Genomic DNA, 27,124 nt, shown 5'->3' with positions numbered 1-27,124 from the left:
CGTCACCTGAGGCTGGAATTGAACCTGGGTCCCTGGTGCTGTGAGGCAGCAGTGCTAACCACTGTGCCACCGTGCTGCCCAATGCTTTTAAAATGTCTTTTGAAAACTGGGTACCTCTGACAGTGCTGTGCACCTTCTGGTCAATGCATTGAGCTGCTGTAAGCCAATTTATGAAATTATTTGCAAGTGTATATTTTCCTTGACCACGCTGTAGCATCAGTGATTTACATATTCACTGATGACAACAGTGTTTCAGTATTCTGGACTGAATTACAAAAACAGTATTCCTGTATACTTTTGATGTGAAATTATTATATACCACTTTGCCACAGATTGGAATTGTTCTTCTAGGAAGCATAGGATAGCATTTATTTTACAGAAGTGTGCTGCTGAGGATTCTACTTGATGCTGTGGCTGTATGAACATTTGTGCCACAATACTTTGAGCAGTGATATTGCATTCTCGCCATAGTTTAAAATTTCATTGGAGTTGAAGCACTTCCTCACAAAATGGGAAGAATGACAATTGTCAGTGCACCTCTCAGTGCAGTCTTTCAGTTAATTGATGATGCTTGAGGAGATGTTTGTTAGAGTGGAAATTCCAAAGAAGTATTTTAAAGCTGCGAAAGGTTTAAAACAGTTTTAGATTTCAGACTCTGTTTGGTGTGCCAGACTGGTTAAAACAACAACTTGCACTAAAAGATATCACATAAATGTTAAGAATTTTAACACAGAAACAGGCACTCTGTGCAATCACTCCATATCAATGTTAACCCTTCACTCAAGTGTCCTCCCATCTTTGGTAATCTCAACCCACCATTGTTATTCTCTATTCCCTTCCCCTTATTACTTGTCTACCTTCCCCCTCACTTTAGCAATCCATTTCAACCACTCATTGTGATAGTAATTTCCACATTCCGTTAGGTGGTCAAAAGCTGAGTCAAAGTGGTAGGTTTGAATGAGTGATTTAAAGGTGGACAGAGAGAAAGAATTTTAATGTAAAATTCCAAAGCTTATGGTTTAGACAGTTAAAGATATGACTGTTGGTGTTCAGGTGTGGAAGTGGCGCATGATGAGGTCAGAAATATTCTTGGAGATCACTAGGAAGAGCAGGTCATGGAATGTTTTGAATGTGTAAATGAGAATTTTAAAATTATGATGCAACCAAACTAAGCCAGTGTGAGTTAGTGGTAATGTGTGAATGAAACGTGATGTGAGCCAGGATTAAGGCAGGAGAACTTTGCATGAATGAACCTTAAAGGATCGGAGATGGGAGGTTGGCAGGAAAGCATGGCAACTATTATAAAACAATTCTGACCCCTGATCTATTTGAGGCACTAGATAATAGCGGAATAAAAAATACTATGGTTTTTGTAATTGACCGTTTCATATTTTATTAGAATGCTTAAATGGATTCCAAAAGACAACAGTATGAAGACCTTGAAGTTGTGTGGCCAAGCTGAAACTTGCATTCTCGCTTGTTTACTTTGTTCTTTTATAAATTCTTCAGAATTGCAAGTGGAACAGACATGCAAGGATGACAGTGCTGCAACTTTCCAACAGTCCCTGCCAGACCTCACCCCTGATGAGCCCTCGGAAGCGCTGACCTTCCCGACTTCTGGAAAAGAGGAGTCGGACAGCCCAAGCAAAGATCTGAGTAGGAAGCTTGATGAGCTGACCACGGCTGAGCTCCAAGAAGTGCCCTCCACACCACCACCTGAGCAGGTGCCAACGCCACCAGCTGAGGACATGGCAGATGCAGCTAGCGATGAGTCTCCCAGCAAGTCACCTTCGAAGAAGAAGAAAAAGTTCCGCACTCCTTCCTTCCTGAAGAAGAACAAGAAGAAAAGCGAATCCTAAAAAAAATTTAGTCTTTACCTGGGGAAGGCAGGATGCCCTCATTTTGCAGACCGATTCTAATTCATTTTTAGAATGTACAAGGTTGTATTGTTTAGTGTTATGTCTTATTAAAAACATCCATGTAACGGAATGCAAAGAAACGTCTAGTATAGCTTGATTGATATGGAAAGTGACAGGACATTTTTTGACATAAAACAAAAAAAAGGTGCTAATCCTTTCAGTGCAGTAGGTGCAACCCGCTAAGTGTTTAATTGCAGCATGGTTTACCACTTTGGGGTGAGGTAGAAGAATAATGAAACCAGAGGAAGCCTTTTTTTAACACGATTATATTGTAATGATGAATTAATTGCTTTGTCGATGTAATATGCAGATATTGTAGTAATGACATAAATTTTACTACAGGTGAGACATCCTGTGACTGTTAAATACCAGCCATCTGCAATGCTGCCTAAATGGTGTGGGGATGTGTTTTAAAGGAAGGTTATTACATGTGACTTGTAAATTGGCACAGATCATGAGTTGCTTACTTTATAAATGAAAATGAATGCTGTAGGTAAATTGCTGAATCATGACTATCATCTTTTCAGTTTCAGGCAAATTTCTCTCCTTGGTTTGTCTGTGCACAATTTTTAAAGCAATTGTTGACTGCAGCCCATTGGTAAACTTGGTACGGGATCTGTCAACAATGCTTGGTTCTATCCTGGGAATTGTCACACAATGAGTTTCCACTTTTGGATATTTCTCGGAGCGAGGTGGTCGGCATGACCAATCTTCATTGTTTTGTGTTCAGGAGCTTAACATGAACTGGTTGAGTGGATCTGGTGACTCACTCACCCATTTTTGTTTGCTACACCAGTCAAAGTACATTGTGTGGTTGTTTGGAAGGGAGGGGAAAAAAGGTACACAACATACCTGTATTTTACTAACAGAAGAGTTAGATCCAGCTGATGGTAAAGTCGTGCTTCAATGCTGGAATTGTATGTAAAACAAAATTAAGACTTGCATTTATATAGTATTCTATTGTATCTCTAGAGAAACCGCTCCAATTATTTTGAAGTGCAGTGATTGTTTATGTAGGTATATGTGGCATTTAAAGGATGTTTCATTTAGCTGGGAATTCTGTGTAATGGCTAACATGTTGTGTCCCTTTTTTAATATATTGCTTTGAAATGTAACAGATTCAGCAACAGAGTTATTATGTTTCTAAGATTTGATGCCTGAAAGAGAAATTGGATAGAAAGGAGAGGGTCAATTTTTGCCCTGTGCCAAGGCCCTACTCTGTTACTAATGGAGGAAAATAAATTCATAAAATCCTACAATGTGAACAATACAAATAAAAGCCACTTGAGGCCTGTTTTTAATAAGGCAACAGCCAAAGCTACTTGGAATATGCCATGTACATGCTGCCTGACCCATCCTATCTTCACTAAACAAGGAGAGGAACAATCTCTGCAGAATGTCCTTAATTCTTTGTCGTGATACTGGATATGAAAAATTCACAATTTTACATAATTAAAACACATGGTCTATTTCTTGCAACTGATGTTCTCATAATCTTAATTTCTCCAATAAATATGGAGACGATTGCTTTTAAAACTTCTGAACAGTAACATAAGATTGGTGGAAACCTACACAATCCACTGGGGAGGTATTGGTGTACATAAATTACATCATTTGGCGCTAACCGCCTACTCCCTCTACACAGAAAACTTCAGGCACCACTGCCTATGGTTTCTGGCTGAAATTCCTTCATCCCCAGTGGGGAAGCCTTGGTTCGGGTATCTGTAACTTTTATGCTGGAGACTTAACAATGTGGTTCACATGTTGAAGCCCAGCTGCTGACTTCCCCTTTCAAAGCAGGTCTGCTGGTGGGTTGAGGCAGGGCCATAGTGGAAGTGGCAGCAAATCAAAAAGCAAGGAGTATGTTTTGCAAATAAGATATGTAACGAGGACTGCATGGCATTTCTGGCTTTCCGCTTGTATTTTACCCTTGTATGACTTCTGTACACCAAGCAATTTTAAGCTCATTTTTGTTAAACAGTTAGAATTGTCAGACTTGAATATTAACCACATGCCATCTCTAATTATTCCAGTTTTGATTCTTGTTTCAGTTCTTAATCATCTCCACTTATATAAAAGATTTGTAAACTCTGATTTTTATTCTCTTTCCAATTCTTCTACCACTACATGAAGTAAAAGAATTTATTACTTTTGAAGAAATTTATTAATTTTGTTTTTTTAAGTTCCATTGTAACATTTTTGAGTTTCACTTATGAATAAATTTTTTTCTTTAAACCTTAAAATGTAATACTGTTTCTTTCATTTGAGGCAGGGACATTATTGATCATTTTTCAATAGAGAGAAATAAAAGACAAAACACCCAAGCATCCTGCTGACAGACCAACCCGTGCTGCTCTAGAATAGTTACCATGAAGTGAGGGAGGAAACAGTTCTGGTTTTAACCCTCAGCTGGGTAGGAGGATTTAAAAGCACAGAAACATGAAATTAAAGATAGAAACTGAAATTCCACAAGCTTGCCCTAGTCTTCAAAGGCGAAAGACATGCTCTGAAAACACTCGGCTCTCTCTCCAGCAGGAGGGAGCCCCCTTTTTAACAGCACTGCAGTGTACGTACACCACATAGGCTTTAGTAATTCAAGATGGTGACTCATTACCATGTTCAAAAGGAATTAGGCTGTAGGGAAGGTGACATCTCATGAATGAAGACATGAAAGTGCAAAAGGTTAGCTAAATCATGAGGTAGCAATATACCAGTTAAACCAGAACACACGGTATTGGACACAGGCTAAAATAACAGGAAACTAGTTGGGGAATGTCGAGGGAAAATGAGTTCACACCAGACATTGGTGTGGAACAAAATTTCCCAAGACTGGGGGACACAACAGGGGACGCGAGTTAAAATGAGGGCACAAAACTAGTAGGTCAAAGAAAATTGCAACAGAAGGCAAAAATAACGAAACATATCAAGGGATGAACAAAAGACAAATTTAGGACTGAGAAGAAGTCCATTCTTCACAATAGAATGAATTCTAGGTAGGGCAGTGGAGACAAGAACCTGGAATCATGTAATAAACTGCTTGCTGTCATTGGAAAGAAGAATGTTACTGTATGAATGAGTTTAGATAGCCTCCTCGAGCTTTGTTATGAAGACGGTGTGCACAGACAAATAAATTAAGTGAAAGTTTATAAATTGGTGTACAAAACAGTGCAACTACAGTATTTCAGTTTGATATCAAAATACAGCAAGACAGCCACAGTATACATGTACGTTTATCATTTTAGTTTTAAGATGTAATGGCAAATTTTATATGGGGACTTGGTTTATGATTAATCCCACAAGTTTATATATTACGTATTTCACTTTGAAACCTGTAATTTCAATGCAGTTGAAGCTTTTTGACAACACCGCAATAATAGGAATTCAAAACAGTTGCTGCATGAGGCTGTATTGTCAAATCATTCTTTGGTATTGATTACACTAACAGGTTTAAAAACAGACAAAATACTGCAGATGCTGGAAATACTCAGCCGTCTGTACGGTGTATTTGGAAAGAGACAGAATCAGGCATTTACACCACGCAAAGGAAGGAATGTTAGATGAAGTGACTAACAGCTTTGCATGAAAGGTAGGTACAGCATTCAGGAGGGTGTTAAAAGAGGTAGAGGGCAGAAGTTGAGAGAGAATTTGAGCTTAAAATTTAGATAGCTGATGGCATGATCATCAATTGTGGGATGAGAAATGATGGTGAAGCAGTGCCTAAGTAAGGTTTTGGAATTAGGCCTAAGAAGGCACATTTACCATTGCTTAGGTAATGAAGGTACAAATAGCTGAAGCTCTGCAAACTAGACTAATCCCATGTCCATTCCTCTTGTCAATTATGGCAATGATGTACAACTTTGAAACAGTACACAGTTTGTAAGTATTTTTGCAAGAGGAGGAGGAGATACAATTTACAAAATCACCATGGTCTTTCGATACAATCTTGTTCATACTGAGATTCTCAATTCCTTCAAAAGGAGGTCAGCATTTGATAAATGTATCACTCCCGATCCCATCTCTGGTACATTCCTTTCATAGTCGCCTAGTCATTTGCCTGTTCAGGTTTTCAACTGTTAGCACTAAACACTAATATCCTGCATTAATTTTCAATGGATTCAGTATTGGATAGCATCTGCAAATCTTAATGCCAGTGAATAGAAAACTTTGAGGTATAACAATAATGATATAGATCTTGCTGCTCTATTAGCAACATGCCTCAGATCCTACTCTATCTCTGAAACTGATGGGGAAAATGGTATTCTGTCTGTCCATACCTAGGTGCAAATAGGTTCAGACAGATCCAAACTCCTCTCCAACAGGATATTACAGGCAGCAACCAAGCTAAAGATAAACAATGAACCCAGAACTGAAGCACAGATACTGCGGATGCTGAAGAAAAACAAGGAATGCTGGAAACACAACAGGTCAAAGCAGCATCAGTGGTGAGAGAAATGTGTTACCATTTTAGTTTGATGACTTTTATTAGAAGTAGAGTTGGAGGATGCATTACCTAATCTTCCAAATTATAGCTTTTAACTGTGATAAAGCCAAACCTCCATTAAAGTACTGGAAAAATTAGCACAGTCCCACCCAAGGAGCAAAGTATAAATGACGCACAAGTGGCTATTAAAAACCTTTGACCATATTGTTACCATTGTTAAACTCTGTCAACTCATTTACTGTGGAACTGTTCACTATACTCTCAATGTTAAGCTACACATTACCATTGTACTTCTTTGTTAAAACATTTTTTTTCTGATATGCAGTTGCTTGTATACTTTATTGCCTGCTTTAAGATTTCTTTAAAGACTGCTGTTGTTCCAAGTGCGAATCCAGTGCAGTCCTCACTAAGGTTTACATGGCCAGTTCATTTCTTCTGGTCCTCATTCTGTTTTCTTCACTTTGGGAATTGTAAGAAGTGCAAGCGGGATCAGGAAGGTGAAGCTGGTGACGGTGAAACAAACCTCTGCCCCTGTCAGCCAGTAAACTGCAGGCAAAACAGAAGAATGTTTAATCTCTTTACGACCTTTGCCTCCCATTAGCTGCAACACAAACATCACACCTGCAACAGGCCACATTTGAGCAGAAAAATTGCAAACTTGCAATTGATCAACTGCAATTCAAGTCCTGAATTTATAAAATATAAGCATAAAAATGCTACTCTCAGGTGTTCTTGCACTATTCCTTGTTTTCAGATTCCTTTCATAACCTCACCCTACATACAATTGGTGCTTCTCCAAATCTGCCTGCTTTGTACATCATCGATTTTAGAATTATAGAGTCCCTACCATGTGGAAAAAGGCTATTCGGCCCATCAAGTCAGCACTGACCCTCCGACAAGCATTCCACCCAGAACCAGACCCTATCCCTGTAACCCTGCATTTATACAATGGCTAATCCACCTAGCCTGCGCATCCCTGGACACTACGGACAATTGGCATAGCCAATTCACTTACTGGACTGTGGGAAGAAACCAGTGCACCCGGCGTAAACCCACGTAGACACTGAAAAAAGATGCAAATCGGAGGCTGGAATCAAACCTGGTGCTGCAAACCACTGTGCCACCCTGTACTTGTTATACTTTATTAATTAATAGTCATCCAACATGGAATCAAACCCTTCAGTCTAACCAGTCCATGCTGACCATAATCCCAAACTAAACTATTCCCACCTGTTTGTATTTGGTCCATTTCTCTCCAAACATTTCTTATTCATGTACTTATCTAGATGTCTCTTAAATGTTGTAACTGTACATGCATCGACCACTTCCTCTGCCAATTCATTCCTACTTGTTATGGTTCAGCAACCTTGACCCTAGCTCTGGAATTTCCTCCATTTCCCAAACTTCTCCCACCTTTATCATCATTTCTGTTTTACTCCAGGTATGATCATTGATTATTTGAGGGGGAGAAAATACAAAAGAACTGCAGATGCTGGAAATCAAAAACAAAAGCAGAAATTGCTGGAAAAAAGTTAGCAGGTCTGGCAGTATCTGTGGAGGGAAATCAGAGTTACTGTTTTGGGTCCAGTGACCTTTCTTCAGAACAGTTCTAAAGAAGGGTCACTGGACCCGAAAGGTTAAAATTGATTATTTGAGATTTGCTAACCTACAATTTCTGCCATAATTTTGCTATGTGAGAGGGCCAGAAGGCAGGCTGTATTTTGGGACAATTTACTACATTAAAGGCCCTACATAAATCCAAGTAGTAGCCATTTGCAATCCTTCTGGGGAGATTAACAACTCTAGTATGTGCTTAATTTTTCCCTTGGCTTAAATTTGTACCGTTTGTACAATGTTGAGGTTTGCATTGAAAACTAAAAAGTCCTTTGGTCAGTAGACAGCCTAATGTTTTTTAACTAACACATTTTATTTTAACCTCATCATTTAAATAAATAACAATTATTTAAGTGTTTGTATCTAAGTGTTTGTAAACTTATCCCTAAAAGTAATTATCACTGCAATAATATATTAGCCTATTGTTTAAAACAAAGTCATATGTTAATTATAAAAAGAGTACATTGGAACAGTTCTGGTTTTATGAACACCTTTAATTGTCATCCCAATTCTCTTCAGCTGTCTAGATCCTACACTTTAGAATTCCCCAACTTTCCTTCTCCTGATCTCCTTCACCACTGACACACAATAGCAGCAATATATACTTCCTGCAAAATACATATATAGCAATATATACTATCTGCAAAAATTTATGCTTTTGACAGTGTGCAATACTATGGCTTTATGTGATAAAAACCAAAAGAACTGCGGATGGTGTAAATCAGGAACAAAAACAAAGTTTTGAAAGTTTCAGAACTGTTCTGAGGAAGGGTCACCGGACCTGAAATGTTAACTCTGATATTTTCTTCACAGATGCTGCTGAGCTTTTCCAGCAACTTTGTTTTTGTTCATGGCTTTATGTGATTCGGGTTGAAGCATCTGAGACATTTTACTGCAGTAAAAATGGTATATAAATAAGTGGTACATGTTTAAAGCAATCTGTACCTTTACTACAGACTGGAGCATAAACTTCATCTGCTTTCTGAAATCCCAATTTGGACTCCTGACATTCATAATAGTATTCAGCACCAAATTTCACCCTAGTATTTACCCTTAATGGTAAGACTGATTTAAACTTTACAAGTCACTCAGCTCCTGATCCCAGTGCAGCTTCGGTTCAATGTGGACAAAAGAGCTAACTCCAGAGGTGCGAGTGACTGCCTTAGACATCAAGGCAGAGTTTGATTGAGTATGGCATCATGGAGCTCCAGCAAAACTAGAATCAGAGGGTAAACTCTTTTCTGATTGAACTCATAACTAGCAGAAAGGAAGATAATTGTGGTTGTTGGGAGATACCCTGAGGACATTACTCTGAGGAATTCCATGTAGTTGTGTCCTAGGCCCAAACATCTTCAGCTGCTTGATCAATAACCTTTCATGGTAAGGTCAGTGGGGATGTTCGCTGACGATCACACAATGTTCAGCACCATTCCCAACTCCTCGGGTATTGATCCAGCCTGTGTCCATATACAGCAAGACCATGCTTGGGTTGATCTGGGTAAGTAACATTCGTACCACTCAAGTGCCAAGCAATGACCTTCTCCAAAAGATAATCCCCACTATCAACATCCTGGGAGTTACCATTAGCCTGAAACAGAACTGGAGCAACTATAATACATACCATAGATACAGGAGCAGGTCAGAGGCTGTCCACTATCTACAAGGCGTAAGTCAGGAGTCTGATAGAATAGTCTCCACTTGCCTGGATGTGTACAGTTCGAACAACACTGAGGCTTGACATCATCCAAGACAAAATAGCCTACATAATTGGCACCGCATCCATAAATATTTATTCCATCACTGAAGCTCAGTAGCAGCAGTATGTACTATGTACAAGGTGCACTGCATTCATTCACTGAGGCACCTTTGACAGCCCCTTCCAAACACATGTCCTTCTAGGTGAGAGAGGTAAAGGGAGCAGATAGATGGGACAACCACCACCTGCAAGTTCCCTTCAAAGCCACACATCATCCTGATTTGGAACTATGTTGCTGTTTCTTCATTGTTGGTGGGTCAAAATCCTGAAACTCCTTCCGAACACCACTGTGAATCTGCCCATTTTCCAAGGATTCCAGCGGTTCAAGGCAGCTGACCACCCCCCAACAACTTGTCAAGGGCAATTAGGGAGGGGCAACATATACTGGCCCTGCCAGCAACACCCACATTCCTTGAGTAAGAAAATAAAATTTCTCACCAGTAGCTGCCATGACTGGTCCCAAAGCTCGAGCCAAAGCTCCAAGACTGCGAAGAATTCCCATCACAGTTCCTTTTTGATTAGCTGCACCTAAGTTGGAAACAAAGTCCTCATCTTATTGCAATTTCGTGTTTTTTTCCCTTGTCCACAGCCAATTTTCTCAAGCTCCTCCTTTAAATTATATCAGTGACTTACTGAGAGGAGTGAAGGCATGGTGACTAAAATTGCAGATAACACAAATATAGGTGGGACAGCAGTGAAGGTGACATAACAAGGATGAAGTCCAAGATAGATAGGTTATGAAAGTAGGCAAAAATCTAGCATATGGACTATAATATAAGAAAATGTGAAGTTGTTCACTTTATCAGGCAGTTTTTTTAAAAAAATCTAAACGGTGAGAGACTGTATTTTTCCAAGGTGCAGCGGGATCTAGGTGTTCTAGCGCAAAAGGTTAGTATGTAGGAACAGCAAGTATTGAGAAAGCCTAACTAATGCTTTTCCTTATAATGAGAGGTATTGAGCATAGAAGTAAAGATATTCTTATGCAGTTTTGGACTCATTATCAAGGAAGGATGTAGATGTGTTGGAAGCACTTCAGAGGAGGTTTTCCCAATTGATACTTGGAATGAATGAGTTGTTTTACAAGGCAAAATTGGATAGGCTTGGCTTTCTTCTAAAACTTTAGTGAAAACAGTGAAAAGTGATGTGAAATTTATCAGATCCTGAATGGTTTTGACAAGGCTGACATGGAAAGGATGCTTTCTCTTGTGGGCAAGTCCAAAACAAGGGGGCGCTCTTTCAAAATTAAAGGTCAACCCTTTCAAGATAGATATGAGGGGATTTTGTTTTCTCTGAGGGCAATGCCATTTTGGAATTCTCTGCTTCAGAAGCTGGTGGATGTGAGGTCATTTAATATTCTTATAGCAGGTAAATAGATTCCTGTTATGCAAAGAGAATCAAAGGTTATTGGGGATAGATGGGAATGTGAAATTTGGAACTCAAACAGATCAGCCATGATCTTACTGAATGATGGAGCAGAATTTGAAAGGATGAATGGCCTATTTCTGTTCCTAATTTGTATGTTCATATTGTATTAAATTTCTTCTTAAATGTTAGCATCAACTTAACTGGCAGCACACTCTTGAATCAGGTAATCATGAGCATATAAATAGGAGCAGTAGGTGGCCATCTGGTTCCTTAACTAAAACCAAGGCTCATATGTATTTTGCCTCATTTCCCCCACTCCCCAATCCCTAGATTCCCTTAAACTCTAAAATCAACTCAACAGTTATATGCTGTAAAATTCCAAACATATACCACCCTTTCAGTGAGGAATATCTTTCTTATCTCAGTCTTAAATGGCTAACTCCATAGCCTGAGATTACAACCCTTAAATTCTGGATTTTCAAGTAAAGGGAAATAACCTGTTGTACCTGGAATGTGGTTTCCACCAATATTACACCTTCAAGTCACATCAGATTGAGAGAGCCCTTACCCACTGCATACAGAGATTTCTACTGAAAATTTTCAATTTCAGGAGGAAATAGGGAAGGTGGAATCAAGGTAAAATTGTTTAAATTTTTTTTATAAATCATTAATATTAGGGGATATGGGGTAAAGGCAGCTAAGCAGTATCAGGACACAGCTCAGATAGTAGTCTCATTCAGCAGTAAAATAGGCATAGTAGCATAATGGTCATGTTACTCAATTAGTAATAAGTCTAGGTTAACTGTCTGAGGATCCAAAATCAACTCCCTCCTAATGGAATTCTAACTCATTAAACAAACGATAGTTACAGAAATCCATCTGGATCAGTAATTGCCCTAATCTGACCGTTACGTGACTCTAAACCCAGTACAATATAGTTGGCTCTAAAATGGTCCTATGAAATGGTCCAGCAGGCCACTCAAAATCACACTAACACTGTGGGACTGTTCTCACTACATAGACTGCACAGTTTAAGAAAGTGGCTCCGCACCATCTTCAAGAGCAATTAGCAATGGGCAATAAATGCTGGCCTTGTCAGTGATGTCCACATTCCATATTTGAATTTTTTTGAAAAGGGCTAAGCACTCCCTCTGTTCCTATAATTGTCAATATTCTGAGGAGCACCAAAAAAAAATTCAAGATGCAACAATGTAAACATCAATAACAACAGAAAAAGCAATTGAATATGACGGATAGATGCAAGTTTCAGAATTTATTTCTAAACTTTGGAACAATCCAGGGAGAAGCAAACGATCCTTTCTGCTCCTCCCCCATTCCTATGGTCAAAGCACTGAAAAGTGGTGGAGTCTTGGTTGGATCTACAAAGTGCAGCTTTTATGCACACTTACCATATCCTGACACCACAGCAGACAGGCAGGGAATGACTATCGCAGCAGCTGGAATAAGACAAGAAAAAAATCACATGAATATCGTTCTGAACGAAAACATGAATATCATTCTGGACTTGCTCTGTTCTTTCACCCTGCACTGAAGGTTCCTTCCACTCCTCACTGTACAAGGTTGGGGAGCCAGTAAGGCATCCCGACCATCACATGGAAATAATCAGCCACAGAATGACAGAGTTTTAATCAATCTGCAAATCCTGCCCATTTCCTCCAGCCATTTCTCTTCAAGGCAAGACTGCAACAAAAAACTTCTGACTTAACACTTCAATGTCAGGTTTTATCCAGAAGGGAAATGAGAAGCAATGATTTTTTAACCAGCCAGTTATCATGATCAGGATTGTACTGCCTCATGGGGAGGTGATGGCCTAGTGGCATTATCACTGTATCATTAATACAGAGACCCAGATAATGTTCTGGTGAGCTGGGTTCAAATGCTGCCATGGCAGATGGTGGAGTTTGAATTCAATAAAAATCTGGAATTAAGAATCTAATGATGACCGTTAATCCATTGTTGATTGTTGGAAAAATCCATCTGTAACTCTGATGTCCTTTAGGGAAGGAAACTGCCATCCTTACCTGGTCTGGACTACATGTGACTCCAGACCCACAGCAATGTGGTTGACTTTTAAACTGCCCTCTGGGTAACTAGGGATGGGCAATAAATGCTGCCTAGCCAGTGACGCCCTCATCCCATGAAGGAATAAAGAAAAAAAAAGTATGGTAGAGGGAGATTCAATGGTAACTTCCCAAAGGAAACCAGAGAAGAAAGGAATGGTTGCCAGGGAATGTACCAGGGGAATAGGACAAACTGGGCATGATGGGCTGAACGGTCCTTCGCTACACAAAATTTTTTTTTTGTTCTTAGGATGCGGGTATACTGTCTGGGTTAAAATCTATTCCCTAGTTGCGCTTGTGATGGTGGTGGGCTGCCTTTTTGAACTGCTGCCGTCCGCGTGCTGTAGGTGGATACACAATGCCCTTAGGGAGGGAATTTTAGGATTTTGACTCGGTGACAGTGAAAAAACAGCAATATTTTTCCCAGTCAGAATGTTCAGTGGCTTGGAAGGGAACTGGCAGGTGGTGATGTTACCATGCATCGGCTACCTTTGTCCTTCTAGATGGAAGTGGTCATGGAAGGTGCTGTCTGAGAATCCTTCGGAATTTCTACAGTGCATCTTGTAGATAGTTCACACTTTTGTTACTGAGCATCAGTGGCGGAGGGAATGAATGTTTGTTAATTTAGTGCCAATCAAGTGGGTTGCTTTTCCCAGATGGTGTCAAGCTACTTGAATGTTGTTGGAGCTGCACCCATCCAGGCAAGCAGGGAGTATTTCATCACATTCCTTGTGCCTTGTAGATGTCGACAGGCTTTGGGAAGTCAGGAGGTAAGTTACTCACTGAAAGACTCCTAGCCTCTGACCTGCTCTTGTACACACAGTGTGTATATGGCTAGTCCAGTTCAATTTCTGGTCAATGGTAACCCCCAGGATGTTGATACCATTATGACACTTGCACTAAATTATGACATTCAGAGAGCAAAGCACACTTAAAACAAATGCAGAAATTCATTTTAGATTGATTGCAGGATATCCAACATTGTTCTATGACCTCCTCCAGTTGACTGACCTGCTGTATTCGCAAAGGAAAAATGTTTGCTTGTGAAAATATACCAGAGATGACCGGTGGAGAGCAGTATTTAATTACCCAAGGGCCACCCTTTGAGTTTTCCAGAAGAATTATCATCCAATCCAATAGCACAGAGATGGGCCATTCATCCCATCAGGTCCGTGCCAGCACATTGAAAATGCTATCCAAGTTAATGCCACATGCCTCCTTTCCCATCATAACATTCAAAATTAGTTCTGATCATGTAAGCACCCATTGCCTTTTCAAAAATTGTTATGAAATCCAACTTCAGCACCCTTTTTAGAATTGAATGATCTCCTGTGTGAAAAAATTTCTTCTCAGTTCGCCTTAGGTTCTTTACCCAATTTAAATCCATGTCCCTTGGTGACCAACTCATTTGCTAAAGGAAAATAGTTTCTCTCTGCTACTTGCTCTAAAAAGACCTCATAGTTTTGAAGGTAGTAGGAACTGCAGATGCTGGAGAATCTGAGATAACAAGGTGTACAGCTGGATGAACACAGCAGGCCAAGCAGTATCAGAGGAGCAGAAAAGCTGACGTTTCGGGCCTAGACCCTTCTTCAGAAAGGGGGGAGGGGAAGGGGGTTCTGAAATAAATAGGGAGAGAGGGGGAGGCGGATGGAAGATGGATAGAGGAGAAGATAGGTGGAGAGGAGACAGACAGGTCAAAGAGGAGCGGATGGAGCCAGTAAAGGTGAATGTAGGTGGGGAGTTAGGGAGGGGATAGGTCAATCCAGGGAGGACAGACAGGTCAAGGGGGTGGGATGAGGCTAGTAGGTAGGAGATGGGGGTGGGGCTTCAGTGGGAGGAGGGGATAGGTGGGAGGAAGGACAGGTTAGGGAGGCGGGGACAAGCTGGGTTGGTTTTGGGGTGCAGTAGGGGGAGGGGAGATTTTGAAGCTTGTGAAGTCCACATTGATACCATTGGATTGCAGGGTTCCCAAGCGAAATATGAGGTGCTGTTCCTGCAACCTTTGAGTGGCATTGTTGTGGCACTGTAGGAGGCCCAGGATGGACATGTTGTCTGAGGAATGGGAGAGGGAATTGAAATGGTTCGCGACTGAGAGGTGCAGTTGTTTAGTGCGAACCCAGCGTAGGTGTTCCGCAAAGCGGTCCCCAAGCCTCTGCTTGGTTTCCCCGATGTAGAAGAGGCCACAACGGGAACAGCGGATACAGTATACCAAATTAGCAGATGTGCAGGTGAACATCTGCTTGATGTGGAAAGTCATCTTGGGGCCTGGGATGGGAGTGAGGGGGGAGGTGTAGGGGCAGGTGTAGCACTTCCTGCGGTTGCAGGGAAAAGTGCCGGGTGTGGTGGGGCTGGAGGGGAGTGTGGAGCGGACAAGGGAGTCACGGAGAGAGTGGTCCCTCCGGAAAGCAGATAAGGGTGGGGAGGGAAAAATGTCTTTGCTGATGGGGTTGGATTGCAGATGGCGGAAGTGTCGGAGGATGATGCGTTGGATCCGGAGGTTGGTGGGGTGGTACGTCAGGATGAGGGGAATTCTGTTTTGGTTGTTATTGCGGGGAGGGGGTGTGAGGGATGAGTTGCAGGAAATGCGGGAGACACGGTTGGTGGGGTGGTACCTTATCTGCTTTCCGGAGGGACCACTCTCTCCGTGACTCCCTTGTCCACTCCACACTCCCCTCCAGCCCCACCACACCCAGCACTTCTCCCTGCAACCGCAGGAAGTGATACACCTGCCCCTACACCTCCCCCCACACCTCCTCCCTCACCCCCATCCCAGGCCCCAGGCCCCAAGAAGACTTTCCACATCAAGCAGATGTTCACCTGCACATCTGCTAATGTGGTATACTGTATCCGCTGTTCCCATTGTGGCCTCCTCTACATTGGGGAAACCAAGCAGAGGCTTGGAGACCGCTCTGCGGAATACCTACGCTCGGTTCGCACTAAACAACTGCACCTCGCAGTCTTGAAACGTTTCAACTCACCCTCCCATTCCTCAGAGGACATGTCCACAACGATGCCACCCGAAGGTTGCAGGAACAGCACCTCATATTTCGCTTGGGAACCCTGCAGCCCAATGGTTTAAATGTGGACTTCACAAGCTTCAAAATCTCCCCTCCCGCTACCGCATCCCAAAACTAGCCCAGCTTGTCCCTGCCTCCCTAACCTATCTTTCCTCCCACCTATCCCCTCCTCCCACCTCAAGCCCCACCCCATCTCCGACCTACTAGCCTCATCCCGCCCCCTTGACCTGTCTGTCCTCCCTGGACTGACCTATCCCCTCCCTAACTCCCCACCTACACTCACTTTTACTGGCTCCATCTGCACCTCTTCGACCTGTCTGTCTCCTCTCCACCTACCTTCTCCTCTATCCATCTTCTATCCGCCTCCCCCTCTCTCCCTATTTATTTCAGAACCCCCTTCCCCTCCCCCATTTCTGAAGAAGGGTCTAGGCCCGAAACGTCAGCTTTCCTGCTCCTCTGATGCTCCTTGGCCTGCTGTGTTCATCCAGCTCTACACCTTGGTTATCTCATAGTTTTGAACACCCTCTTGAACTTCCACTCAGTTTTCTCTACTCTATCCCTGTTTTTTCTCTCTACATAACTGTAGTCCCTCATTCTTATAGCAGAACAGTGCTCAATGGTGTGAGTAGAGACCTAACCAGTCAACTTTGGAACCAGAATACAAAAGGCCAGAGCTCTGAAAGTTGCTCTAGTTCATCAGTACTTCTTGGGCATCTTGAACATGCCTTCTCCAGTGTGGAATAAAAAGATTGTATAATTGGAATTTGACAGATGAAAGCTGAACCAGGAAAGATAGACCTGAGTACTGTGGAGAGACAGAAGAAACTGGGGTTATTCTCCATACAGCAAAAAAGATAAAGGGGAGAATCAATGGAGGTGTTCAACATGATATGTGATTTTGATCAATCTCAAGTTAGAACCTTCACAGTCTTCATTTTTCCCATTCAATAACATCTTTCCTTATTAATTCTTTCCTGTGATGTGTGTGTTGCTGGCATGGGCAGCATTTGTTACATTTCCATACTTGCCCATTATTCAAATGAGCAAGGGATAAACCAGGCAAATTACAGGTCACTCAGTCTAACCTCAATGGTGGGGAAACTACTGGAAGTAGTTGAGGGACAGAATTAATCTGCATTTGCGAAGGCAGGGATTACTCAAGGACAACCAACATGGCTTTGTTAAGAGGAGGTCATGTCTGACCAACATGATTTAATTTTTCGAGGTGACCAAAGCGTGTAGACGAGGACAATGCTTTTGATGTAGTTTATTTGGACTTCAGCAAGGCTTTTGATCAAGTCCTGCAGGGACTGATATTGAAGGGCCATGGGATCCAAGGAAATTGGCAAATTGGGTCCACAATTGGCAAAGTGGTAGGAAGCAGATGGTGATGGCCCAGTGCTGTTTTTCCAACTGGAAGTCTGTGCCCAGTACAGTCCACAAGGTTCAGTGATTGGGGCCCATGCTGTTTGTGGTTTGTATCAATAATTTAGCCTTGAATGTAGGAGGGTTGATCAGTAAGTGTAAAGATGCTGGTGAATGATAAATAGTGAGGAGAATGGCCTTAGACTACTGGAGGATATAGAAGGGTTGGTAGGGTGGGTTGATCAATGGCCAATGGAATTCAATCTAGTGCACTTGGGCAAGACAAACAAGGCAACAGAACACGTGATGAATAGTAGGATCCTGGGAAGCACCAAGGATAAGAGGGACAAAAGCAGAAATTTCTGGGAAAACTCAGCAGGTCTGGCAGCATCTGTGGAGAGAGAGCAGAGTTAATGTTTCGGGTCCAGTGACACTTCAGTGCATTCTGACAAAGGGGCACTCAAACCGAAACATTAACTCTGTTTTTTCTCCACAGATGCTGCCAGGCCTGCTGAATTTTCCCAGCAACTTCTAATTTCCAGCATCCGTAGTTCTTTGGATTTTTGTGGAGGATCAGAAGGACCTTGGTGTGCATGTATATTGCTCCCTTAAGGTATCAGGACAGGTGGATAAAGTGGTCAAGAAGGCATACTTAAACTCTATGTCTTGATTAACATAGTTAAGAGCAGGGAGTTTATGCTGGAACTGGATAAAATGTTGGTTAGACAACAGCTAGAGTATTGTTTGCAATTCTGGAATCCACATTATAGGAGGGATGTTTCTGCATTGGAGAGGGTACAGAGGAAATTTACCAGGAGGTTGCCTGGGCTGTAGAGTTTCTGTTATGAAGATTGCATAAACTGGGGCCGTATTCCTTATAGAAGAGGAGATTGAGGGAGGACATGATTTAGATGTATAGATGATGAGAGTCATAGACAGGAAGAAACCTTCCCCGTGATGAAGAGATCAATGACTGGGATGATAGTTTTTAAGGTAAGAGACAGAAGGTTCAGAGGAGATGTGGAGAAAAACTTTTTCACCCAGAGGGTGGTGGGAATGTGGAACTCCCTGTTGTAAGGGTGGGAGAGGCAGAAACCCTCCTAACATTTAAGAAGGATTTAGATAAGCACTTGTGAGGCTAAGACATACAAGGGTATGAGCCAAGTGCTGGAAAACAGGAATAGAATAATTAAATGGCTGCTTTTGACTGGCATGGATGTGATGGGCCTAAGGGCCTGTTTCTGTGCTGTAGACCTCTATGATTCTACGAACTGAGTAGCTGTCATTTCAGAGGGCAATTTACAATCAATCACATTGCTGTTGGTCTGGAGTCTCACGTAGGCCAGACCAGGTGAGGACAGCAGATTTCCTTCCTTAAAGGACGTTAGTGAACCAGATGGGTTTTTACAACCGTCAATGACAGTTTCACACTGAGACTCGCTTCACATAACAGATTTAAGAATTGAATTTTAAATTCCAGTAGCTTCCATGCTGGGATTTCGACCTATATCCCCAAAGCATAAGTCCAGACCTCTGCATTCCCAGTTTAATGACATCCCCAAAATGCGATCAAGTTCCCAATTATTGAAGAATAATCAGAGCAGAAGGTAATGTTGCACATAAGATCAGCGTATTACATAGCATTTACAGTTTAGCTGAACAGTTTCAAACCAGTGTTCATATTCCTCAGATTCTCCTCCAACCTTTCTGAATTTAGTCTGTGTCTTTCCATTTGATAAAGGAGATTGGAACAATTATCAATCTTCCCCTAAATGCATCTAGCTCACGTGCCATGTGATCATAAGTTCCATGTTCCATTCATAAATGCAGTGGTAGTGTCCCTATCTTTGGTAGCCAGGAGGTCCAGGTTCAAGTCCCAGCTGCTCCAAAAGTATGTAATAACATCACTGAACCGGTTGTTTAGAATGACCTATAATAGAATGCTGGAAATAGTCAGCAGGTCACTGCGCCTCAGGTGAAGGGGAGAGGTTGATAAGATGTTTACTTTCGTGGTAACCTCAGCCAGTGCAGGAATCAAACCTGTACTGTTGGGGCCACCCTGCATCACAAACCATCCATACAGCCAACTGAGCTAACTGACCTCCGATCATGCTAATAAACCTTTGCTGCACTTTCCCCAGTGTCACCACGTCCTTTTTTCACAAAGGACACTAGCTCTGTTCTGAAGTGTGGTGCATTCAAAGTCAACCAATGATCATCAATGCATCGGAGATGGAGTCAGAAGTCACATGACACCAGTTTATAGTCCAACAGGTTTATTTGGAATCACACAAGCTTTTGGAGTCCAGTCCCTTCATTGGGTGCACTGCGCTGCCTCACAGCGCCAGGGACCCGGGTTCAATTCCACCCTCGGGTGACTGTCTGTGTGGAATTTGCACATTCTCCCTGTGTCTGTGTGGGTTTCCTCCGGGTGCTCTGGTTTCCTCCCACATCCAAAGATGTGCAGGTTAGGTGGATTGGCCATGCTAAATTGCCCATAGTGTTCAGGGATGTGTAGATTAGGGGGATAGGTCTGGGTGGGATGCTTTTTGTGTCAGTGTGGACTTGTTGGGCCAAAGGGCCTGTTTCCACACTGTAGGGATTCTATTCTATGAAAACACCGGCACTCCCACATCAAAGAAGAAAGAGAGTGCCTCTTGGAGAGACAGGGCATTTTAGCCAGACTGATTAGCTGTGGGATGATGCTTTGTATTATGTAAAGTACCTCCCAGCCCTGTTGAAACAGAAGATTTGTTTCTTGGATCACAAGAGTTCCAGTGGTCTGCACCCTAAACTATCCTCTCTCTTAGTATTTTCTGTTCTTTTATTTGAGATCTTTTAAAAATATCTGATTAAGAACTGTAGCATTGATTGAAGCTTCACAATGAAACTTATCAAATAATCAAGTAGAAGGTTTTATTTCCCTGTAAGTTTTAGCTCTTCAAAACCTGCTGTCTGTATCATAACTCACATCATATATTCTCCATCCACCTACCTGCTCTGCTCACTGACCTCCACCAGCTCCTGGCCTTGATTTTAGAATCTTAATCCCCTTGTGTTCAAATTTTTCCAAGCCCCAATCAGTCCTTATCTCTGTCAGCTCCTACATCCTTTGGAGATGTCTACACTATTCCAGTTTCAACCTTCTGTGCTGTGGACAGCTGTGCCTTCAGCAATTCCCTCTCTGCCTCCCTTTCTTTCTTTTTAAGACACTGATTAAAACCCACCTCTTTGAACAAGGGTTCAGTCACCTGCTGGAAATCTCCATTTCTTACAGAATCTCAAGATCCTGGTCCTGGGACGCTCCTCGGGCTGTTTTATTGCATTAAAGACGTTCAGTTCACTTCAATAACTTACCGAATGAGTAGAAGAGGAGACCGATGTACAGGATAAGCACTGTGTTGGCCCAGCCAATGATAAGAAAAGCTGGAATCAGCAGGGCGATTGCCTGAAGAGAAATTATATGTCATGAGAAAAGGAGATCTTTTCTCTGCCGGAATTGCACTTAAATCAGCGCACGATATGGATTTTACGGTTCTCCCTCAGCATTGGCCTAACCGCCTACCACAGTCTTATCAGGAGGCATCTAATGGCCTTGCTGCCTTTGAGCAAACCGAGGCCCTTAAGAGACCAATTAATGGCTCCCCGTCACCAAATAGGGAGATTTAACCGGAGTTCCGAGCCTGGCAGCACAAGACGGAGTGCCACGCTTTCCTGTTGGCTCATCAGAAGTCATGCCACCTGCACCCTGTGCCCCCAAATCCTCTTATTCCCCTACCTCATCCTGTTGACCTAAACTGCCACCCCCCATGCCCTTCGCCCGGATCTTATAGTGTGGCACCTGCCACACCCTGGTTTCTCCTGCGCCTACCATCACCTCGACTCCAGGTGTCCAGGGGGTTTGCTGGTGTCCGAGTCTTAGCAAGGGTCACCATTTCTGTTCCCATGGCAGTGACCAGGGAGCCACGAGCTGTTCGACTGGCCAGCAGCCCTTTGAAGGTGAGAGGAGAGGAGGGGAGGGGAGGCGAGGGGAAGTGAGGAGAGAGGAGAGGTAAGGGAGAGAGAGGAGTGGACAGAAGGAATGGGGAGAGGAGAGAAGGAGAGGAGAGAGAAGAGGAGGTGAGCGGAGAGTTGAGGAGAGGAGGTGAGGGGAGAGGAGGGAGGCAATAGGAGAGTTGAGTAGAGGAAGTCAGGGAGGGGAGGAGAGAAGAAAAGGAGTGGAGGGGAGCATGGCTTTCCAGCCCCAAAGAAGTGACAATTCTCCCTGATTTCTCCAGTGGTTCAGGGAGTGGAACACAAGGGAGTTACAAAGAGCACGTCTGACTTACAAGCAAAGGGCCATAATGGTAGAGGAGGTCATTTTTTTTGGCCCATTTAGCCTGTGCTATTTGTCCACCCAACAACCCAGTGATACCATTTTCCTGCTCTCTGCCCATCCAATTTCCCTATGACATTCTCCTCTACTACAACCCTCACAGGCTCCAAGTTCCACTCAGTGCATAAAGAATGTTCTTCCTCATGTTCCTCCCTGCATCTTGTGCCCTAAACTTTAAACAGATGTCCTCTCGTCTTCAGGTTGATCAAACAGTTCATTTTGGTCTACTTTATAACTTCACGGAAACTTCTTTGCTCCGAGAAGAACAATGGTGTGGTTAAAATCTCTCATTGCTGAAATTATTCTGATAAATCTCCTCGAGCATTCTGACAAAGCATCTACAGCCAATACTCTCAGACCTGCCTCGGGTAGACAGTATTTTCCTTGAAAGAAATCGAGGAATATTTCCCTCCCCAACCTTAAATCCCATCTTCCTCCATCCAGCGCTTCCCAATTCCCTCCCTCCCACCACCATGCCCTTACTGCACTTTTTCACAAGCCATCCCTACCTCCCTTCCACTTCTCCTTCTAATTGCCAACAGTTTTTCAAGACCATCGCTGGGAGGCAGCTGGAAGAACAGGCACAGAATGCCTGAAACTACTCCCTCTCGGCCTGTGATTGGAGCCCAGATCTCCATCACTTACCCTCTTTACAGCTTTCACTTCATTGCCAGGCTGGATCCTTCGAGCATATCCACCCTGGACCAACGCCATTGTAATCCCCACAAAGAAGAACATCTTCCCTTGTTGCATACTGTTTGAAAAAAAAGAACAAAGATGGCACGGCAATCACAGAAACTGTGCAGAGAAAATATTTACTCAACAGCAAAATACATGAGGAACTAAATGGTGTCCTGAAAGATTCTGTGGGTGTCACTGACAGTGTTTATGTTTTGGAGGGCAATCAAGAATTAAGAACATAGGAACTAGCAGCAGGAGGTGGCCATTCAGCCCCTTGAGCCTACTCTGCTACTTAATACAATCATGGCTGATCTCACCTCAGCCTCAACTCCACTTTCCTGTCCACTCTCCATAACCCTTCCATCTTTTAGTGATTAAAACTCCGTCCACCTTCTCTTCGAATTTACTCAATGGCCCAGCACCCACCGCATTCTGGGGCAGTAAATTCCATGTGTTCACAATCGTATTGGTGTAGGACTGGAGTCACTTCCAACCCAGGGCAGGAGGCGCCTATTCGGCCCAACATGCCTGTACCAGCTCTCCGAATGAACAATTTCCTTAGAGGCTTTTGCCCTGCCTTCTCCCTGCACATTCCCCCCTTTTACAATTCACACTCTGTTTGAATGCGGTGGATTAACCTGCCTGGACCACACTCTCGGACAGTCAATTCCAGGCTTTCTCCACTTGCCGTAGGAGAAAGGACATTAACCGTGGCCTGGCAATTTGATTTTCAGTTCCAGCGAAAAAGATTGGAAATAATTTTTAAAAATGTCATTAATTAAAGGCACCTTAAAGCTGTTGAGAATTTTCAAAAGGCTTTCATGTCCCTTTAGGGAAGAAATCTGCTGTCTGTACCTGGTCTGATACATTGGGGACTCCAGATTCTCAATAATGTGGCTGTTCCTTACCGTTCTCTGAGATTGTCACTTGTATTAAATGGCTGGGGGTTGATTAGCTCAGTTCCTTTATTCCTTTCATTCTTCATGGGATGAGGGTGTCGCTGGCCAGGCAGCATTTATTACCCATCCCTAGTTACCCAGAGGGCAGTTTAAGAGTCAACCACATTGCTGTGGGTCTGGAGTCACATGTAGTCCAGACCAGGTAAGGGGACAGCAGTTTCCTTCCCTAAAAGCCATCAGTGAACCAGATGGGTTTTTCTGACAATCAGCAATCGATTCCCAGTCATCGTTAGATTCTTAATTCCAGATGTTTATTGAATTCAAATTCCACCATCTGCCGTGGCAGGTCCTCAGGACGCTATGCAGAGTGATGCCAAAAGTGTGGGTTCCATTCCCACACTGGTTGAGGCTGCCATGTAGGTCCCACCTTGCGCCTGAGGCATGGTGACCTTCAGGTTAAACTACCACCAGTCATCTCTCTCTAATGATACTGCAGCCCTATAGGACTTCATTAAATGGTTATTTCCTTAAGCCACATAGGGATGGAAACAGAGACTTTCCAATGATGCTCACTGTCAAAGAATTTTAAAAATTAATAATCTGCAGACATCCACCCACTATTGAATTAGATAAATTTAGAACAAAAAAATGCTGAGTAGATCAGAAATGGCTCAACAAAAGCCATTGTTTCTTTTGGCCTGTAACTTGAAATCTGGTGATCTTAATGCTGAGCTTGAATCTTTTAAGAAAGATCATGCTTTGCTTTAAAGTCATAAATGGTCAAATATTAGCATCAAGGTGTCTGTGAAGTATGATTGAAAGTGGATCCTTGCTTACCTGTTAAAATGGAAACGTTGGTGAGTGAGAAAGCTGAGTGTGTACTCCAGGCCAGAGAACAGGAACAGGTAGAGGAAATACACCAGTCCAAGAACTTTCAGTGTCTGCATCCCTGGGGAGTTATAGAAAATAAGTAAAAAGATTGCAAGCACATTTCTTGCTGCAGCAGACATTAGACAGATGTCTTCCCACACATATTCATCAGATTTAGGGAGAGTGGGAGGAGACCTCACTGGCAAAAACCAGAGGGATTAATATTATTTATGTGCTAAGTCATCACTGTCACTCAATATAACAAAACATTACCGCAAGGATACTCGTGGATATTGATACATGGTGCTGAAGTACAGATCAGAAACGATCTTTGAAAACATCTTTCCAGAGATGTAGGTGTCACTGGCTGGGCGAACATTTATTGCCCATCTCTAGTTGCCCTTGAGAAGGTGGTGGTGAGCTGCCTTCTTGAACCGCTGCAGTCCATGTGCCATAGGTTGACCCATGTTGCTATTAGGGACGGAATCCCAGCATTTTGACCCAGCAACAGCGAAGGAGTGGTGATATATTCCCAAGTCAGGATTGTGAGTGGCTTGGAGGGGAACATGGAGGTGGTGGTGGTGTTCCCATGTAACTGTTATTCTTATCTAGGTAGTAGGGGTGGTGGGTTTGGAAGGTGCTTATGGAGCCTCTGTGAGTTCCTGCGACAGTTCTTAGGAAAAACAGGCTTGAGGGGCTGATTACTTCCTCCTGTTCCTATGCTCTCTACTGTGCAAAGATCATGTTACTTTTAGTTCACTAGCAACATGAACAATTCGGGATAAAACACAGTGGAGGAGTTCCAGGCCCAATTCTGAATCACAGTGGGAGCTGGAGTAAAACGAAAGGGCCTTTGCTTCTTCGGTCAGGTGTATGTGGTGGGACATAGAATGCTTAGAGGAACAGAGGGATCTTGGCATGATTATCCAGAAATCCCTGAGGCAGCATGACAGGTTAATGGGGTAACTAAGAAGACATACAGGACACTTGCCTTTCTCAGTTGTGGTACAGATTATAAGAGAAGGGAGGTTATGTAGGAGCTCGACAGAACTTTGTTAGGCCACAGCTGGAGTACTGTGTGCAGTTCTGGTCACCACATTGGAGGAAGGATGGGATTGTACTGGAGGGGATGCAGAGGAGATTCACCAGGATATTGCCTGGGATGGAGCATTTCAGTGATGAAGAGAGGCTGGATAAGCTGATTTCTTTGGAGCAGAAAAGGTTAAGTGGGGGGGACCTGATAGAGGTGCATAAGATTGAGGACATGGATAGAGAGCACTGTTCCCTTTAGGTAAAGGGTCAGTAATAAGGGGATGTAATTGTAAAGGTGAAAGGTGGGAGGGTTAGAGGCGATTTGGGGAAATTCTTTTAACCAAAGGGTGGTGGGCATCTGGAATGAGCTGCCTGGGGTTGGTTGAGGCAGGAAACCTCACAACCTCTACAAAGTAGTTGGAAAAACCACTTGAAGTGTCATAAAATTCAAGGCTGTTGGTCTCATGTTGGAAATTGGGACTAGTGTAACTTTGGCAGGACAGACTTGATGGGCCAAAGGGCCTTTTCTGCACTGAATGATTCTACATTTCTCTGGAATCTGCTTGTCAGAATACGCCGGGCAATTGCAGGGGGCAGACTAAAACAGGGGGAAGCAAGCGAAACTCCATGTTATCAATGATGGGCTGGGGTTGACCAGGGCTGCAGGTTACATTAGGGCTAGAGAATGATAGCCCCACCAACCACCTCCGACCCTGGTTTCCTGGGCAGGAAGAGCCAAACAAACTCCGTGGTATCATACGATAACAAGGAACTCAAAGAAGGAAGATTTATTGAAGTTGTCACTTTTGAAGTAGCGTAGGTAACACAGCAACTTATTTGCGCACAGGCAGATCACTGAAAATGGGATCCGGTGGCAAAACTAAATGGAAAGAAATGCCTCAGGGAATTCTGCTGGAGATTCACGCACCTTCTGGAGAGGGAGAATTGGCCTGTCGTTGAATGGCAGAGAACTGAAGCAGAGCCACAGGACTGAGGAGGTCGATGGCATTCTGGAATGTGGTGAAGACCGAGGAGACCTAGGTCAGGAAAAGAGGAGAGAAATGAAGAGCAAGATTTCCTATTGTTATGTCCAAACCACATCCTTCAATCAGATCATCCAGCAATTATCACCTAAAGATTGTAAAAGGAAAAAAACAAGAGGCCACAGATTTAGAGCGATGGGTAAAAGAAGCAAGGGTAATGCGAGAAAAAAACTTTTTCACTCAGTCATTAGTTAGGGCCTGAAAACCTGGTGGAGGCACATTCAACTGAGGCCTTTGAGAGGACACTGGATGGTTATTCAATGCACTGGCTTACAGGGAAAAGGCGGCAGAATGGCACCAAGTCATGGTGCTCATTTGGAGAGCTAGTATCGACACAATGGGTCAGATGTCCTCCTTCTGTACCTGAGGACCTCCTGCAGAGATATCCCAGATTTGAGATGACTGACTTCCAACAACCACAACCATCTTCCAATGGGCCAGGAATGACGCTAACTAGGGCAGTTGTGTGGAGACACTAGACAGTGAATAAGACATTGGATTGACAATTTGATAAAAATAGCAGAGATGGGAATGTAACCCAGGATTATCCAAACTGCACCACAGGCAACATGCAACCCTCAAACCCTGGTGACACAGTCTATGAGGCTCAGATAAAATAACCCAACTCCTGCTTAGAATTCTTCCTGTCCTGTGTGAACTTTGTGG

General features: G+C 43.0%; 2 protein-coding genes across 2 annotated transcripts in view; one reads left to right on the top strand and one right to left on the bottom strand.

Moving 5' to 3' along the window:
* The window catches only part of LOC109917035 (adducin 1 (alpha)), a 99,457-nt gene extending 95,295 nt beyond the window's left edge, over positions 1-4,162 (top strand). The window contains exon 9 of the mRNA XM_048594118.1: positions 1,510-4,162. Coding sequence (XP_048450075.1) covers positions 1,510-1,859 — 350 coding nt within the window. The 3' untranslated portion in view covers positions 1,860-4,162. The remainder of the gene's footprint in view (positions 1-1,509) is intronic.
* Positions 4,163-5,069: 907 nt separating this feature from the next.
* The window catches only part of mfsd10 (major facilitator superfamily domain containing 10), a 45,243-nt gene continuing 23,188 nt past the window's right edge, over positions 5,070-27,124 (bottom strand). Inside the window, exons 6-12 of the mRNA XM_048595433.1 lie at positions 26,344-26,452; positions 24,351-24,462; positions 22,579-22,687; positions 20,916-21,006; positions 12,505-12,552; positions 10,169-10,258; positions 5,070-6,906 (exon numbers count right to left, since the gene is read on the bottom strand). Of these exons, the coding sequence (XP_048451390.1) occupies positions 6,803-6,906; positions 10,169-10,258; positions 12,505-12,552; positions 20,916-21,006; positions 22,579-22,687; positions 24,351-24,462; positions 26,344-26,452 (663 nt within the window). The 3' untranslated portion in view covers positions 5,070-6,802. The remainder of the gene's footprint in view (positions 6,907-10,168; positions 10,259-12,504; positions 12,553-20,915; positions 21,007-22,578; positions 22,688-24,350; positions 24,463-26,343; positions 26,453-27,124) is intronic.

The sequence above is a fragment of the Rhincodon typus genome, chromosome 3 (genome assembly GCF_021869965.1).
Source record: "Rhincodon typus isolate 14 chromosome 3, sRhiTyp1.1, whole genome shotgun sequence".
NCBI classification, from domain to species: Eukaryota; Metazoa; Chordata; class Chondrichthyes; order Orectolobiformes; family Rhincodontidae; genus Rhincodon; species Rhincodon typus.
This window is presented reverse-complemented; position numbering and strand designations above follow the sequence as displayed.